The sequence below is a fragment of the Equus asinus genome, chromosome 5 (assembly GCF_041296235.1).
Source record: "Equus asinus isolate D_3611 breed Donkey chromosome 5, EquAss-T2T_v2, whole genome shotgun sequence".
NCBI classification, from domain to species: Eukaryota; Metazoa; Chordata; class Mammalia; order Perissodactyla; family Equidae; genus Equus; species Equus asinus.
Window position 1 is genome coordinate 11951006 of NC_091794.1, and position 18187 is coordinate 11969192.

General features: G+C 40.3%; 1 protein-coding gene across 2 annotated transcripts in view; it reads right to left on the minus strand.

Annotated features, from left to right (window-relative positions):
* Window positions 1–2968: 2968 nt before the first annotated feature.
* The window catches only part of GUCA1C (guanylate cyclase activator 1C), a 29095-nt gene continuing 13876 nt past the window's right edge, over window positions 2969–18187 (minus strand). Inside the window, exons 2-5 of one of the 2 annotated variants that reach the window (XR_011503727.1) lie at window positions 14846–14995; window positions 10756–10916; window positions 10311–10398; window positions 3183–3233 (exon numbers count right to left, since the gene is read on the minus strand). Coding sequence is in view for 1 of the 2 variants with exons in the window: in XM_014858532.3 (XP_014714018.2) it covers window positions 3049–3233; window positions 10311–10398; window positions 14846–14995 (423 nt within the window). In the remaining variant the exon portion in view is untranslated. Of the gene's footprint in view, window positions 3234–10310; window positions 10399–10755; window positions 10917–14845; window positions 14996–18187 lie in introns of both variants that reach the window. The other variant, XM_014858532.3, reaches the window with a different exon arrangement.

The following is an 18187-nucleotide window of genomic DNA, read 5'->3' on the forward strand; positions in this document are numbered from 1 at the left end:
GACATTCATTAAGGTTGTTCAGCTTGTTCAGACACCAGGCCCTACTTGTCATGAAATCGCTTACTTAAAATTTTACTGAAAAACATGGAATTCTGATTAAATACAATAAAACTGCAAAACCAAAAGACATCACTGGGCAGTAGGTTCTGCCTAAAGCTTATCATCTAAAGGGGGAAGAAATTTACTTTAAAATATCTAGTTCGTTAAAGTGACATGGCTTAACAGGACTCTGAGGACTATTGGGATTAGGACTATTTCCTTGGACCCAGCATCATGACGCTAAGTAGCAGAGGAAAGCATGGAGAAGAACATGACTTTGGGGAGATATGACCCTAAGAGATGGAGACCTGAGGAACAGACTATGGTTCTCATTTTCCAGCCTCTTTTTTCTCTATCTTACTTGACCATGAACTAACCTAAACTCTTTTCTACCTGAATTTCATCTCCTTCTTAGGACCACCCTCAGCAAAACTATGAAGTAGGTATTATGTTATAAGTTGTTTTCTTACAACAAACAGCTAGCATCTTCACATTCTCCATACCCACCAACTCGTTTTCTAGGAAGCTGACAAGGGTGTGCTATGTGGGGTGCCTGCCCTTCTTACAGAAAAGACCAAGCTATTCTTTGCAAAGGGAAGGGAGTACCACTTTCACCTCTCACCCATGAGCCCTGGAGTCAACTTGGAAAGTGATAGATCTGGAGTGAGTGTTGGGTACAGTGAATGAAATAGAGCTTAGAAATCTAAGAGGCAGCATCTGGGGGAAAACTAAAACCAAATCTGGGTGAACTACACAAACCAGTCATGATTGCAAAGGGGGTGATGGCTGGAGGAAGATCCAGGTGGGAGACAACAGGGGGACTGAAGCCCGGGGAAGCCACATGAGAACCACAGGGTTCAAAGCATAAAGTGGGAGGTAAGGGCTGGGATAAAGCAGCACTTGGATGCTCTTACTATGGGACTTACGAGTGGTGAGGTGTTCTTAAGGCATCTGCTTGTTTCACCCCACTTTCCCCCTCTGTGCTGGTAACTAAGCTATAAACTCTCAGCTCCCAACTCTTCCTTCTGTATTCTGCTCTGTGATGCTGGGCTGGGGTCTTACTGACTACATGGCTTCTTTGCCAGCTGTTTCCCTGTTAGGCTCAGCCCATTGGAGATGCTGGAAGGAAACTGCCTCGCAGTAACTCGGGGGAAATGATAACACTTCTTTGAGTCTCAGCTACCAGACACAGAGTGGAGATGACAGCTGCATCGCTGGGCTATTAGGGTTAAACAAGCCACTCAGCACAATTCTAGAGTAAATACTTAGTGCATGTAGGGAAAGGAGGAGGTGAGTTCCCCACCCTAAAGAGGATTCTCCCTTCAGTGAGTCAAGACCCAGTATCAGTCAGGGAAACAGAAACCACACTAGGTGTTTTAACAGAGGGAATTTAATACAGGGAATTAATTAAAAAGACCTTGGAGGACTGAAAAAGAAAGAGAGGACACTGAAGTACATGGAAATGGCAGGGAGCAGCTACCATCCTAGGCTGGGGGAAGAAAGGGAAGAGGTGGGGATGATTAGAACATAAAGCTTGGAAGGGGGCACTGGGACCCCATTTTCTGTGGAAAGGACACTGGGTATCTCAGAGGAATGTAGGGAAAAAATGAAAGCAATTGCCACTGCCAGGATGGGGCTGTTGCTGAGGCAAGTCTGTGAGAATATTTTCCTTTTCTCTTCTACTGCTAGGAAGCTCAGAGTCCAGTGGGTAGCCCACCTTTGACAAATGACTTTGTGACATTAGAGCTGCAATGATTTTTCTCATCTTACTTTATCTGTGATAATTTTGTTTCAACATATTTTATCTTATATTATATACTTCTTTGCGAATCTCCTCAAAATCTTTTGGAAAATCCCAGAATATTTCCACCTTACATCTTCATCTCTGCATTCATCTATAACTTCTCTACTTCCATTTATACCCTATTTCTATTGCTACTTATGCCCCATCTATACCTCTCTCTGTATCTTTATGAACAGCTGTAACTATGAGGGAGACAGGTAAACCCAACTCTGTAATTTTCATTTGTGTTTTTAACCCAAATTTGCATATGAAAGCATAATTAGGAAGCTTTTAACACAAAGACAGCTCACATCTGTTCTTCAACCTCCACTGTGTTCCCATGAGAAAGCCCTGCATTGACAGATGTACTAATGGGCCTGCAATACAGAACCCCAAACTTAAAAAGTTCTAACCCATCAAGAAATCCCATTCATCATTTCATTTTTTGGAAAGGATATAAAAAATGAAATGTCAGAGCTATAATGTCAGGACCGTTTAAAATGTCAAGTGCTTGTTGTTGCATAGCCTGGCTGTCTGCTGTTTTGATCAAACCTCCAACTGGCATAATAATTACACATGATGCGTCACATTTTCATGCACAACTGGACCCAGATTTATAACAAATCAGACAGAAACATTCTCCTTGCCCAGCCTGAAAGATTCTCTTTTTACTACATAGCTTAAGACTGTTCCTTTGGAACAGAACATTATTACTAATTTGAGACAGCATTCAGAGTAAGGAATGAGACAGGAGGGCAGAAAAAAAGATTCTCAGCAAACAGAACTCAGTCATTGATCATATACAGTTTCAACAAGAGCCCAGAGGCAGCAAACACATTTGCAGAATACACGTTTAATCTAAGAAGAATGTTAACCTGAGCAGACACCGCCCAGATAATCCAGGTCTATTTCAGGATGCAGGTTAATTTAGGTGTGCAAGGAAACATACATGTGAGCCCTATTTTGAACTGATAGACAATCCTTCAGTTTAATCATTATGTTCTAATCTGCAGAGAGAGTACTAATGCATAAACAGAAGGGCAACGATGCTTCCCTCTGCGATCTTTATGGAGGGCTCTGTGGAACATAAGTGATATATTCATAAAGTAATACCAGTTACAATAAAACTCTGAAATCAATAGCATGTACATGGGGAACATTTTATTTCTTCTCAGCTGAAAGTTTTGCATCCACCAAAAGCTGGGAAGGGCGTTCTCACAGCCACCTCATGTTCGCCTTCCCTGGACCCGCCGTCTCCGATGCTTTGAAGGAAGCCTCTCCCCTGTGTCTGGCTGCTTCCTGTTACAGATGACTTTCAGGACACTGGAAAAGTCGAAGCTCTTGGAAACAATCTCCAGAAGGTCCTGATCATTCTCTGTGCCACTGATAAATTCTTTTAAAGACAATTCTCCTAGAAAATAATAAATGACCAATTAACAAGAAGCTTAGTCCATACCACTCGCTGGCTTATACAATATATTCACTGGTATTTTTATTGATAATCTTCTTTTGATATTCTTTCACTTCAACCAGACTCTCAATTCTTTGACTATCCTTGTTTAGGAAAGCATGCAATGGCAGGATGGCCAGTGAAAATAAAGATGATGAGTACAATTTATTTTTATTTTGAGTTGAGAACTTCAGGTAATGCCCCCGTGTTCACACATACATTTATATCTCGACACAGTATTGATTACTTGACCTTTAATCTTGAAGATATGACCAAGTCATAAGAGCATGAAGATTGCAGATTTCTAAGATCAGGAGGAAATGTCTGTTTGCAAGACTGTTTTCAATACTCTTCTCTCTGAGGAAATAATTCTAGGGACTGTCCAAAGCTGTGAGGAAGGGGAAACATTTATTCATTCCACATATGGTTATTGGTCTTAGTTCTCCTTTCCTTTTCTGATTTTTGATTCCTAATTTTATCACCTCGACTTAAGCCTGAGGCCTCCGATGACCAGTCCAGAGCTATAAAACTATCACCTCATACCCATGCGTACTGGCTGCCATGTTTTTTTACTACCTTCATCCCACAAGACAATTTCAACTTTTTTGGGTGGGAGGGATGGGGTGGAATTCTCTGTTGATTTAAATCATTTGGATTGTGATTATGGGTGTATTCGAGTTGAGGAGTACAGATGCAGTTCCTGATTTCAAAGAGATTGTACCCAGTAGGGTTTAGCCAAACACAAATCAAGCACATTCGGTAGCTAGAGAATGTGCACCTGAGGCAGAAAGTCAGCAGGAATGGAAATCACATGTTGTACTGTACTTGTACTTTTTAGTGGATAAAGACAAATCCCTAAAACACTACAAAAGTGATTCAAATATAAATAAGCCCAAATCACATTTTCACAAGATATCGTCCTTTTAGTTTCAATGGCAAAACAGTAAAATACGTTTTTTAGAGGGAAATCTAATCTTCGTTCCTGTTTTCTTTATGCCAAAGAAGCCTGTGGAAAACTCCAACTAACAGCGAGTAGGAATAGAGTCCCCTGTGTATCTTAGGGAGAGAGCAACCTGGAATGAACCGAAGTGAAGTAGAGAAAACGGAAAATAAAAAGGAGTGGTAAGCGTGTGGGAGGGTGGGGGGTACTGTAAATAACAAAAGAATAACCATCCTTTGCGAAAAGGAACCACAGCTGCTAAATCCCCGGCCCAAAAGCCCTTTCAGATTTCTAGGGGCTCAGCATGACCCAAGCTGAGAGGAGCGAGGGGAGTCGGGGGAGGGGAGGTGGGAAACTGAAGTCTGTTTTGACTGCTCAGTTACAACACCTTGTTGTCACTGCTGACAGTGAAAGGAGCTGTTTCTCAAGGCGCTGGGGGAAAGTCTCCGTGGTGCTGGAAAAGCAAGGCAGGTTACTGATGTGGAAATGAGAGAAAAGATGGAATTCCTTTTTTTTTCGGAAATTTTTTTCTTGAGATATAATTGACATATAACACTGTATTAGTTTAAGGTGTGCAATGTAATGATCTGATACGTGTATATACGGTGAAATGATCACCACATTAAGTTCAGTTAACATCCAACATCTCACATAGCTACAATTTTTTTCTTGTGATGAGAATTTTTAAGATCACTCTCTTAGCAACTTTTTAAAAGATGGAATTCTTCACTGGTGTTTTTTCACTTTCTTTAAAACACTTGTGAACTCTGCGTGTCATTTTTTTCATGTTACCTAACCGCTTGTCATAAAAAAATTCTCTTTTACAAATTCAGCCAATTTCTACCTACAGCAACTTATAACATTTACTATTTCTATCTGAAGTTCTTACTTTTAAATTTTCTTTCCTCTTTTCCCTCTAGCACGTGGCATTCATCCGTTTATTCATCAAACATTTATCGAGCCCTAACTACAATTGTTTCCTTTACTGCAGGCTACCACTGGTACAGCCCACTCCAGTGTCATGATGTGGGCGGGGCTCAGAAAACCGATGCTGACGAATTGCTGTCCTTTATCTGCTGTTGTTAAACATTGCTTCCTAGTCCTCTTTAGTTTGCCTGTGGATTTATGTACCCCCAAATTAAAAGGATGTTTTCTGGGTCTCCCTAGACTGGTTGCCTATGCCTGCCCAGGAGATTCCCACAAAAATATCTAGGAGCCCGCCCTGTGGTGCAGCGGTTAAGTTCGCACTCTCCACTTCGGCTGCCCTGGGTTCTCAGCTGGGATCTCCGGCTTGGACCTACGGCACCGCTCATCAAGCCACGCTGTGGCAGACATCCCACATATAAAATAGAGGAAGATGTTAGCTCGGGGCCAATCTCCCTCAGCAAAAAGGAGGATTGTCGGTGGATGTTAGCTCAGGGTTAATCTTCCTCAAAAAAGAAAAAATCTACCAGCAAAAAGATAAAGTCGGTAAGAGACGATTGAGCTGGAGATCACGAGACTCAGAAGGACCTAAAGAGACTTTTGAGTTTTTATTATTTTGTTTTATATTTAAAGACACACTTCAGTTTTTGTAGCGTGTAATTCAGGAATTGCACAATTTTATGTTCGTATGTTGAAATATACATACGCATATAATTTATATCTACGTCATTTAGGGCTGTTTGCTGTGCTGGGGGACACATTCTCTGCTCCTGGGGACCCTGAAGCTCAGTGTTCGGGTGCTCTTCCATCTCATTACCAATTTCAGCAGTTTCGTTGGTGACAGGCAGCTACCCATGAATACTTTCTTTAGTCCTCTTTTTGCAAGCTGGTTATCTTGTTGATATTCCTGGATCATGTATTTCTTCCCATTAACGTCTTACATAGCTTTTATAATAAAACAAAAAATCACTCCCCAACCCCGTCACCCCAAAAAGGGCCAACTTTTACCGTGTATACCCACGTTAGCATTTTTGCTCTAAAGAAGTCAGCCTGGCTTTAAAAGAAGTAAAACTGTGTAAAGAACTTTTTAAAAAATTATTCTTAATTAGGACTTTGTGAAGAATTGTGCTGGGGCTGAGAAATTACCAGAGATGGGAAGGGGGAGACTCAGGAGACAAAAATCAACATGTTTTCACAGGCGGATGCTGGTGACGGTGTTCACGACACCAGTTCTGTGCTCGTTAGCAAGGTGGCAGCAGAGGCATTTCGCAGCATTTTACAGCAGAGCTTTAAGCGCAGCAGTTTCTTCTCTTATCCGAGGAAACTCCATTCCCTCTGATCTCCTGTTGGGTCCCAGTTTTCCCAGTTTGATTCACTGTGACCCTCGTGGCTTCCCGCAACGTTCCAGTTTAAAGCACTGGTCTTTCTGGTTAGTCACTCAATAAAACGTCTTCCTTTATGTTCTGTCCCTGTTTTCTTTTACTACTCAGTCTCTTTCATTTCCTCTTTGGCCTCCTTCTGTCTCTTTTCACTTTCATGGGTTATTATTATGAGCCACTTAGCGCTCCCTGTCTCCGCGCGCTATTCGGCGTTATGTCAAACTCGCCTGGATACTTTCTGCACTTGAGGCTGTGAACAGCACTATAAATCTTCCTAAATCAAATTGGGAATGACTCCTTAGCGACGCACGCTGGAACGTGGATTGCTATTCTTCCCCTAGTAGCGGCTGCAGGCTTACATGCTTAGTCGTTTATCCTGACTGGTCTGGCTGTCCTCTCTGTTTGCATTCTTCAATAATAACGAATGTTTAGCTTCAATTTTCTGTCTTTGTGATTCTCTTCAAGCTCTCCTTCCTGGATGCTTTTGTTCATAATATAAAAATAAAACTAACTTGTATATAACAATATTACATGCTCATGGTAAAAATTCGAACAGTAGAGAAAGGGGTAATGAAAAAAAAGAACCCCCTTTAACCTCTCTCTAGCTCCCCAGTTCCGCTTTCCATTGGTAATGAACTCTTGCTAATCAATCTGTATTTATAGTTTAAGAAGTTTGCAATGCTTATGCATATATATGTTCATTTCCAAAATAGTCTTCCAGATGCCTTTCTTCCTACAGATAGCATTGTGTATTTTGCTTCTGTCTTCATTTCTTCCGTTGCTTTTCATATGACATCCTCTTATCAATTTTCTCGTCATTTTACAACTATTTATAGAGCATGTGCCAGGAAGTGTGGGAGCACTGGAAATACCAAAGGACATAAAACAGAAATAGTTCTTGCCCTCGTGGAGCTTATAGCTCTGCATCTTTTTATTTTCCCAGCATTAATCTCATACGTCTCTTTTGGTTAATCTAACTTTGATTGGCTAAGTACTTCATAGCTGTTGTATATTTTTCTGTCCCAACAGATTTGAAGTTAGTCATTCTTTTGCAAATAATTTGCAGTCAAATGGGATTTTCATATTCCTGAAGTTTTTTTGGTTGCATCTTGTGCTGTGATCTTCTTTACCTTTGGTTTCAATATTCATTGGATCATCAGGTACCTAGGGTGTGCTTGCTTTTATTTTGAGAAATCAAAAGCAGTATATGTTGGCACATAGTCAACATTATTCTGGTGTACTTAATGGAACATCTCTATTTCTACCAACACTGATGTTTTGATAACAATGATAATAAGCAATTTAAAAATCAAATTTGAGGTATATATACTTAGGTTTGTACAAATGTGAATAGACATCCTCCCCTTTGGAGCTAACTTCCCCTTTATGTGAGTGAAGCACTTTATTCTCCTCTGTCAAATATTGCCAAGATCCTTTTATACTTCTGCAAATATCAACCTTCTACGTCTTCATTACCGTTTCTTCCTTGTCCTCTGGTGCACTGGGCTGTCTCTGTCTAACGGTATCATTTTAGCATCTTTTTCTTGATACATGGAATGACTCAGCTGTCTCTTGATGCGACAATATAATAGCCTCCAATAATTTCCACATAAAAGCAAATCCTATCAGTTTTACCTCTCTGTATGCATTTGCGAAGAAACAGTGGGTCATTGCTATTCTAAAGTACAACTATCTTATTTGATATCTTCATTTGGTAAAAGCCAATGATGTATTTTTTTCTTGAAATACAAGTTTTTGTATCAGAGGAAATGAATTGTGTAGTTGGTTCTCTAAGCTATTCTAGAAACCGTAAGGCATCCATCTCTTCTGATGTATTCTTCCAGGTCAAAGAGCCCCTTTCCCTAACCGTAGGCAACCTCAGGACTGCCTGAGGACACCTGCACTCTTCCAGAATCACATCCTTTTTCGTCCCAGCTCTATTTCTAGGCCCCTTCCAACCACATTCTCCATTTCATTGGTTACTTATACTTTCTTCTTGAGGAACCTGCTTAGATAGTAAACAAAGAGCCCTGCATCATTGCCTTGTTTTCTGGAACACATTATGCATTCCATCAAACTAATAGAAACCGAGCCTCTTCTTAAGGATGCCAAGATCCTCAGACCTCTCCAAGCGGGTCATTTTTGCTATCCCCCCACTCCCAGCACTAAAAGCAGGATCCATAGACATTTTCAAACATTCTTGACCTGCCCTTTTGCAAATCACTGTATATACTAAGTCTTAAACATTCGTGACGTCTCATCTACTTCCAGAACATTCCTCCTTTGATCAATGATTTCAGCCCAGGCTGAAAGGGTTTATCCTCTCTACTCCAATCCTTGTCATCCTGCAGCACATTTAAGATTAAAAATTAAAACAAAACAGAACAAAACCTACAGCATTTCTCCTACTTGAGGATCACCATTTTTGGTTGCTTGTTCCAAATAATTGGCCTCACAAGATCTGCCACTATCCATTTCTCTGGTCCTCTTCTAGCTTCACTTAGCTTCTATATCAACTCTGGCTAGTCTAAATCTGTTCCTTGCAAGCTTTCACATGAACTGATTTATTTTATTCTCAATCCATATGGACCCAAATATGAATGATTACACAACTTTCGTCTCAGTAAACTAGTAAGTGAGCATACTGACTTGAGATTGAGATGAAGCAGATCCAGGACTGGGTCCTTAAGAGGAAGATTTATGCTATTGGTATATTTTCCAAATTTCTTTTCTGAGAATTATACTCTTGTCCAGTTGTTTGGCTTGTTCATAATGGTGATTTCATTTGAACTCCCTCCCAGCCTCCTCACCATGGCATCCTGCTGTCTAAGCAGCCACATTTGACTAGCGCAAACTGCCACACTCAACATGTGGCTCTATTGACCTCTAGTGTCCACTAGAAGAAGTGACCCAAGGTGGGCAGGTTGACTGGAGGAAGTTACTTTGGATTAATTACAACCATGCTGGAATCCCAATGCCTAGTATCGGTCTTTTTTTTTTTCTTTTAAAATATTTCTTACTAACATCTTATTTTCCACAATGCCAAGCTTTCCGTTTTTCAAGGACCATTCCTGGATATGCTGCTTCAGTCTCAAGTCAATATGTTCACCTACCAGTTTACTGACATCAAAGCCATTTGGTGTAAGCACTTGTCCCTTCTCTTGGAATGTCTGTTACTCTGCTTTTTACTCCTGCCTCTGAAGAAGTGCACCTTCTCTGAGCTAAAGAGCAACTCAGATTTTAGGGTAGAAAGAGCAGATGGAGAAATGAGCAGAAAGAGTAGAAATGTAGTAAAGGTAGAAAGAGCAGAAATAGAGGGAAGTATGGACAACTCTTTCCAGAAATGTATAGGCAAAGGGAAGGAAAAAAATCTGAGAGTAGAAGATAGTGTAACTGAAGGAATGACTTCTACAGTGGGGAAAACTTAAGTTTATTCCTAAATTGATGAGAAATCTCCAGTGCAAAGGAATTAATTACTAGAACATATCCCACAGACAGCAGGATGGCCTTCATCTCATATTCTCCCAGTTTTCTTTTATCTCCCTTCAATCTTCTTCATAGATCCCAAAGTGTCAAGCGCCATGTGTTGAATATAAATACGGTCAATAAATATTTACTCAATAGAGTTTTACTGAATGGGGAACATTGGACCAGTCAAATTATGAAGCCCAAATCATGTCACAGCTCGGGTTCTCTTGAAAGGTTCATGGTTTTGTCTAAATGGCCCTCCATCCCCGCCAACCTCCATCTCCTACTTTGTGAGAAAAATGAGGCAGAGGAGAGCAGCTGCCTCACCATCATTGTTCACATCGATCTTGTGAAACACCAAGTTGGTGAATTCTTCAGGACTCAGAGTTTGCTGGCCGTTGAGGGCTTGGACAGCCTGCAGAGAGAAAGCAAATCAGAGAGTTCAACTTTGCTGGAAGCAGGTACAGTTTGTGACATTTCTACCCCAATGTGACAGAGTTTTGGGACATGTTCATGTCAGTTTTACTATCCAATCTGTTTTAGTTATTAAAAATAAATTAGACGATTGTATGTCAGTTTGGGTAATGAGATTTGGAAATTAAATTAACCAAATACAGTCTGAAGTTTTATTTTATGCAGCACGGAGAGATCCATTCAACATATTAAGTCACAAAAGATGCAAAAAGCTCATGGCAGAGAAATTGTGGTAGTCACTGTCATAAGAATTCTGGATTCAGAAAATAGACAATGTTCTCAGTTTCGGACCGATTACCTTCCGTCTTGCGGTTGAACATGAAAGAATGCTCTGTGAGCATCTAAGTTTCCTTCTGCTTCTGCCACTGGAGGCCCTGGTCCTTCGTGCCTTTTTGTAGAATGATCGACTGGGAAGCCAGCTATGCACGCCTTGGAAGAATCCTGTATTTCTCTCACATCCTGCCAGCACATTTTCATCATAAAAGCTCTCAGCAGACCCAAGGGAAATGATATTTCCAGTTTTCCTAGAGGGAAGATTTAACAACTCTCTCCCTTCCCCCCGCCAGGTGATTAAATTTAATGACCCATATTTGACATAGAAATTCATAATAAAATGAAACAGAGAAAGAGAGAGAGGGGGGGAACGAGTCATCTGGGGTTTGGAACATAACTATCTCGATTGAACATGAAGGGACTTCAGAAAACCTGCTGGCAACGTACTTCAATCAGGGGGCACGGTCTTAAATCTGACCCTTTGGCGGCTTCTCAAGCGTTGCTAATCCTGAATCCAGGATTATTCATAACAAGCAGTCATAAAGCACCACTCTTGGCCTCAGCAAGCCGAGATCTCACAGTTAATATAGGGTAATACTGAGAGTAATGGTTACATACATGTAGTATCCTATTCCATGAAGGTTTTTAGGGTTTCTCAGTGTTTTGGCAGAGGCCCCCAAAGCCTAGAAAGTTTGGCAAAGCATCCGGTATTTCCACATCTTGCAGTGATACTAGACCACGTGTATAAGTCGTAATAAAAGATCATGAAAATTTCTCGGATTTGTCCATCACCCATCTCCTGGGAATGTAAGTGAGCATGAAGGACTGATGGAGGCCTGAGGGATAACATTTTTGGAGGGAGTCCTCAGAGTGTCTGTATTTTCCCTCTTACTACAGGAGAAGCATGGTGAGAGGTGGGCAAGGAGGCGTGTTCTGTTTCCTTTTTTCCTTCCTCATTAGCATATCTGCTCTTTCTTCCCACATTTCGCTAAGCCCTTCTCTGCGCTTTCTGTGAGAAGGAACAGGGGGAGAAGGGAGAGAAAGGGGAGCTGGAGAGCTCGCACTAGGCAGGCCTGGGTTATCTGGTTTCAGGGCTCTCTGGATGGCAGATGGGTGAAGTCCACGCTTCCTCTGAGGCACCCCACCCCCACTTCATTATTGAGACTCTCTCCTGCTATTCCCCAGGCAGGAATCACGTATTTTGATTCCAGCTGATCCCTTGAGGATCCTTTTACAGGCTCCAGGTCTGGGTTTCTCAATATTTGCACAATTGACATTTTGGACTAGACAGTTCTTTCTTGTCCAGGTTTGTCTTGTGCACTGTAGAATGTTTAGCAGCATCCCTGGTATCTAAACAATGGAGAGCAGTAACACCACACTCTCCCTAACTCCCCAGGGGACAACCAGAATGTCCCCTGGGGCAGGAGGAGTGCATATCACTACTGGTTGAGAACCATTTCCAGTTCTACCAACTTCCAGTTTTCTTCTTCTGAGATTCCCTCACCTTTCCAGGTGGCTCAGCTGGACAAGATCCAAGATAACTCTGCCAGCTTCTTCTCACAGTGGTCTGTGTCTGATCCATGGAAAACACCCTCACATCCTTTGCTCCAGGAAATTCTAGGAATGCAGACTTCCTAAGCTTCATCTCCCTACTCTGCTGCCATTGTCTGCTTCTTCCAGTTTCTCAGGTGTGACTCGAACACTGGAACGTGGGTTTCCTAAACTGCAGGACGCCTTCACAGCTCAGTGGTCTCCTCAAATCCCCACGCTATTGACTCAAGTGTTCTTACCTATGAAATCCTCTCCAATAATGCTTCTCAAAAACCTTCCTCTTGACCATTTATACCCTTGAAGTGAGATTAAAATGTAACTACTTCCTTTGTAAATTCTGCCTATCTTCATTCTAGTGCTTCCTTCATATCTCTTGACACCTGGGCTGAATTCCACTAGAACTTCCTCTTATCATGTGTTGAGAGAACTTATATTTTACAGTATGTATTATCCTTTACCCTGCTGTTTTTTGACTTGCCATTATATAGACATGTTCATAGAACACTTATAGTTTAATAAGTACATATTCCATGGCATTCACTTAAACATTTCCCTTTTTACAGTTGTTTTTTGTTTTTACTATCTTAAGCGATTCTGTGATGTAAATTGTAAAACTTTTATCTTTGACATTAATGATTGCTTTTTCTAAGCAAAAGTACTGTTGACTCTCAACTGAAAATAAACATTTACCACTGCAGATCACCAAATTTTCAGGAATGTAATACCTGCTGATACCCACTCCTCGGTGAGAAATGGTGGCCTTCTTATGGTGCCCTGGCCAGAATTATGTCTTATTGCTTTTAATCTTTATTAATTTAACTAGAGACAAATAGTATCCAATTTTTAAATGAATTTCTGCTCTGTGCTTTTATTATTTCAGTTTCCCTTCTTTCTTTTTGTTCTCTTTCTAAACACCTTAAGGAAAAACTCAATAAGCTCCTTGCTAATTTTCTTTCCTTGACTCACTAACTTCAGCTGTATATTTTACCTAATGAAAATCTATGTAAACAGTCCTGTAAGGTTTAGACACAATCACCCTTATCCTTTTGTTCTTGCTGAGCCTTTTGACATGCTGGTGAATCTTCTCGCTCCCCAAAATGGATAACATATAGGCAAAATTTTGTCCTCAGTCTCAAGGTCTTCAAGGGTTCCTGAAGGTGATAGAACCATAAACCTCAAGATAAGAACCCCTGCTCTGAATTCTGCTTTGGAGGCCCCCCTAATATTTGTGCTGTGTCACATATTAAATATTTTTAAAACAAGCTTGAGTATATTTATTTAAGAGAATATTTTAAAATTTACATGGGGTTGGGCACTCTCTATAGAATATTTTAGATTCCTAATTTTGTGTTGCAGCACATAAAATGCATACAGAATTTCTGAACTTTAACGCTTACAAAGTTCAATTGTAAAGTTCATCCTAGTACTTGGTTTTGTGAATGGTCTTTGTGATATTAAGTGGTAGCAACATGAATGTCATCATACCCCTGAATCCTTTCCATATGTGGGTAACTCCACATTTGCTAAACAGCTTTGAATTTTAACAGCTTCATCCGTTTATTAAGATTATTAATTATAATTGTAGCTCCACCTACTTATTTTTTTCTTGCATTTTTGCTAACATTTCTACTAAGTATTATGTTTGTAATTCAGTTCCTTCGCCTATAAAAGAAAGAATTTGGACCAGATCATTTCTAAGTGACTGATTCTAACTCTCTTTGATTCTGTTACAAATTCAGTGCATTGTATTTATAATGTTTATTTTACTACATATCTTCATTTAGGTGCAGTGTCCCACTTAACCTTTTTCTTTTTCTTTTTAGTGAGGAAGATTGTCCCTGAGCTAACATCCGTGCCAATCTTCCTCTACTTTATATGTGGGACACTCCCACAGCATGGTTTGATGAGTGGTGTGTAGGTCTATGCCCGGGACCTGAACCCACAAACTCTGGGCTGCTGAAGTGGAGCAGGAGAACTTAACCACTAGGTCACCAGGCCAGCCTCTCACTTAATCATGCTTTTACTCTGGGATCCTTTTTATCGCATTCTATGATATTACCTATCCCACTCCATTGGCAGAGAGCGGGAGGAGGTTTATAAAGGCACTTATTGAACTTTAGAGATGGACAGGATCTAAGATCCCTGAGCCATCTATTAGAACCACTTTAGTTCAGCTCCTGGAAAGAGTAGTCCTCAGTACCTTCATTGTTAGTCGATGTCTCTTGCTATATAAACCATCTTGTATTTTAGCTGTTCCTGCAAGACTTTCTGCACCAAGGCAGAGAAAAAGATAAGTTATTTTGGAACATCATGTTTATTTCATTTTTCATCTCAATACTCTGCTAAATTTGTGAGTTTCAGAGTGGACTGCACTGAGAAGAAAATGCGGCTTTGCAGTTGCAGCCTCAGTGACCAATAGGACTGTGTAACTTACACTCTTCAGCAATTCCAAGTGTGAACCCAAGAATAGCCAACCACATAGAGAACTGTGACCAACCCCATGGGGAGGAAAATTGAATTAACTACATCATGTCCTGCAAAGGACACTTCACTACTTCACTTACCATGAAGATGTTCAGTAGTTCCTTTCTGTCAATAGAACCATTTCCATCAGCATCATACAGCTTAAAATACCATTTTAATTTTTGCTCCACTTTTCCTCGTACAACTAAATTTATAGCAGCAATAAACTCTAAAAAGTCAATAAATCCATCCTATGGAAAGGAATGTGGAAAGGGAAATAAATATTTAAGACGAACAATTGTTTTATATTTCAGAAGTCATCATTCATGAGCAGGACCTTAAGGAAAATTTAATGCAACCCACAAGATTTCAGCACAGAAATTTTTCCTGGTGCTTCATTAAAAAAATACATGGGTGACATGTACAGAAATGAGTAACTTTAAATATATAAGTAAGTGTCTTTTTAGAGAAAATATCTACTTCTTATGCCAAAAGAAAAAAAGTTTGGAAATGACATGATGACACGATGGAAGGCTGAGTCCTCAACACTGAGCACCCTATAGTGGTTATCTTTTCCTGAATATCTTCAAGTTTAGTCCTCAACTCAGGAAGAAGCAGGTGCCAGTTTTTAATAGAAGGGAAACATATCAAGTAGCTAAATTCTGTACTCCTTTTTAGAGAATGTGGTTGATCTTTTTGGACCGCTAAACTCCAAGATTCCTTTCAAGTGCATCATTTTCAGTATGAATCAAAATTTATCAGTCTCTTTTTTTATAAAAATTTTGTCATATTAGTCAATCTTAGGAAAGATTGTTTAAGGGTTAAAAGCTTAGGTATTTCCTCTCATCCTGTTTTACATTGGTGAAAGGTTCTCAGCTGAAATAGAAACAGTCTGTGTCATTCTTAAGAACCATACACTTCAAGCCTGGCTCAGCCAAACGCTCAACTACCTTAAAAAAGGTGGTCGACTCTAGGGAGCATGTGACTTGCTCTCTGCAATTTCCCTGTAGGAGTTCAGATGCCAATGGTATATCCAGCCCAAGAAAACATGCTGTCAGCTGCATTCTCCTTGGAACATTTGGGATGTCAGGTTCTATTTACAAAGCAGAATGTGACATAAAGTACCCCTTTCCCTTGGAAATAAAGGGCTTTAGACTTATTCATCTGTAAAGTGATATGTGTTTGCGAGTCTCAAGCTTTTGTGTCTAGTTCCACCAGGTCTATAAGAAAATCACCAGTCTATGAGACTGTCTGTGAGAGAGGGCTATGAGAAATCACCAGCAGTTCTGGATCTGAAGCAATGCCTATTTGGCTGGTTAATGGCTTTTTTTTTTTTTTTAAAGACAACCACAACATCTCAGTTATTGGAAGCCAATGTGCTAATCACTATAGCATTGTCTTTAAAATGAATTACTCTTTTTAATTTTCTACATTGTGGATGTTTTACCTTTATAGTCAGAAAAAAAAATGAAGAAAATATTTAAAAATCATTTCACTACATTTGGGTATTCAATTTTTACATTTTACAACTCAGGCATCTTTATCCCATCAATAACTTTAATACTTCTTCTAAGAGATAAGACTTCTGCTAACAGATGGAGTCGGGTCGAATGGGTCTCTTAGAGGAAGTTTGCTTAAGTATACAAAACACAAGTGATCTTACCTTTTCTCCATCTGCCTTTCCTATTGCTAGCTGCCACTTTACCTTATTAATCCCTAGCAGAACTATGGCTGAGACAAGGGGAAAATCTTATTATGGAGCTGAAATTTATTTAAGATGACATCAAGATATATATCTCCATTTCTCAACAAATTAAAAGTAAAAATACCATATGATCCAGCTATTCTACTTCTGAGTATTTATCCAAAGAAGATGAAAATACTAACTCAGAAAGACGCAAGCACCCCGATATTCATTGCAGCATTATTCACAATAGCCAAGATTTTGAAGCAACCTAAGTGCCCACCAATGGATGAATGGATAAAGAAGATGTGACATATATATACACATATGGAATACTACAATACAGCCACAAAAAAAGACAAAATTGCACCGTTTTCGACAACATGAATGGATCTTTAAAGTATTAAGCTAAGCAAAATAAGTCAGGCGGAGAAAGACAATTACTGTATGGTTTCACTCATATGTGGAAGATAAACAAACAAACATGTGGATCTGGAGAACAGATCAGTGGTCACCAGAGAAGGGAGGGAGAAAGGGGTAAAGGGGCACATGTGTACGGTGATGGATGGCAACTAGATTTGTGGTGTGAACATGATGCAGTCTATACAGAGGTCAAAATATAATGATGTACACCTGATATTTATATAATGTTATAAGCCAGTGTGACCTCAATAAAATAAATTTTAAAAAAATAATAAAAGTGAAGAAAGAAAAAACAAGATATGTATCTCCAGATTGGATGGAACACAACCATTATTTTTCAGAAACAGGAATGGCAGGTGTGGAGGATATAAGCTGAGAGGACAATATCCAACCGGGGGTACGTCTGCTCCCAGGTCTTCCTCCTGTGTCTCTAGGGCTAGCCAATCAATACAGCTGTTCCTGGGTAGTTACTGTGTGTGTACACCAGCAGGTCACAGAGGCACCCTCCCTGCGTAGACCGAGCTGGCTTGTTATAAAGCTCATCCTCCAGCGTTTCCATAAAAACCTTACATTTCTTGACAGTTTGTTTCACTTTACAAGTCCCGCTTCAGTGATCGCAGTTTTTGGTGTCACCTGCATGATGAATGGCAACAGGCTAGACCGAGCAACGCTGCCTTTAGAGCACTTGGTATGTTATGATGGGGCACAGTGGGTGGATGGCCCTAACGCCTTCCAAGCTATGCTCTGAATGCTCTGGGCAAACCCTACCAGGAGATGAGCATAAATATTCTCATCGTATGGTTTTAAAATGGACAACCTGGTTAATCTACAGCCAAAGTGGATTATGGGTGAGGAAACTGACCTACTTGGACAAGTGCAGCCTCTTTGAAAAGCTCCTGCAAGTGGACATTTCCTGTCTCCATTGCAGCCTTCTGTATGCAGGCAGGCAAACGAACACTCCCATTCCACAGCCAGCTCTTCTTTCCTACTATCTTTCTGCTGAGATTTTGCAGAAATTTGCTTGGGTGAGACAACACCAGTGAATGTGAATAGCATGTGTTAGTGTGGGAGAGGGTTCTAGATAAATGCTTATTCTGTAAATCAGAAGATAGAACAATTATTGTCTTCAGTTAATCTATAGATTTTAAGGACAGTAGAGGTGATAAGAGTCACAGAGAAGGTGAGGAAACGCCCTTGCAAATGTGACTAGAGACAGTGCAACAGTGAATGTCTGAAGGGAACACTGTGAAGTCTTTATTTCTGGAGTGCAGCTACAGGAGCCCCAGTGGACACAGAACTGTCTGGAGATGTCTGACACCTATTCACCTTAAGGTGG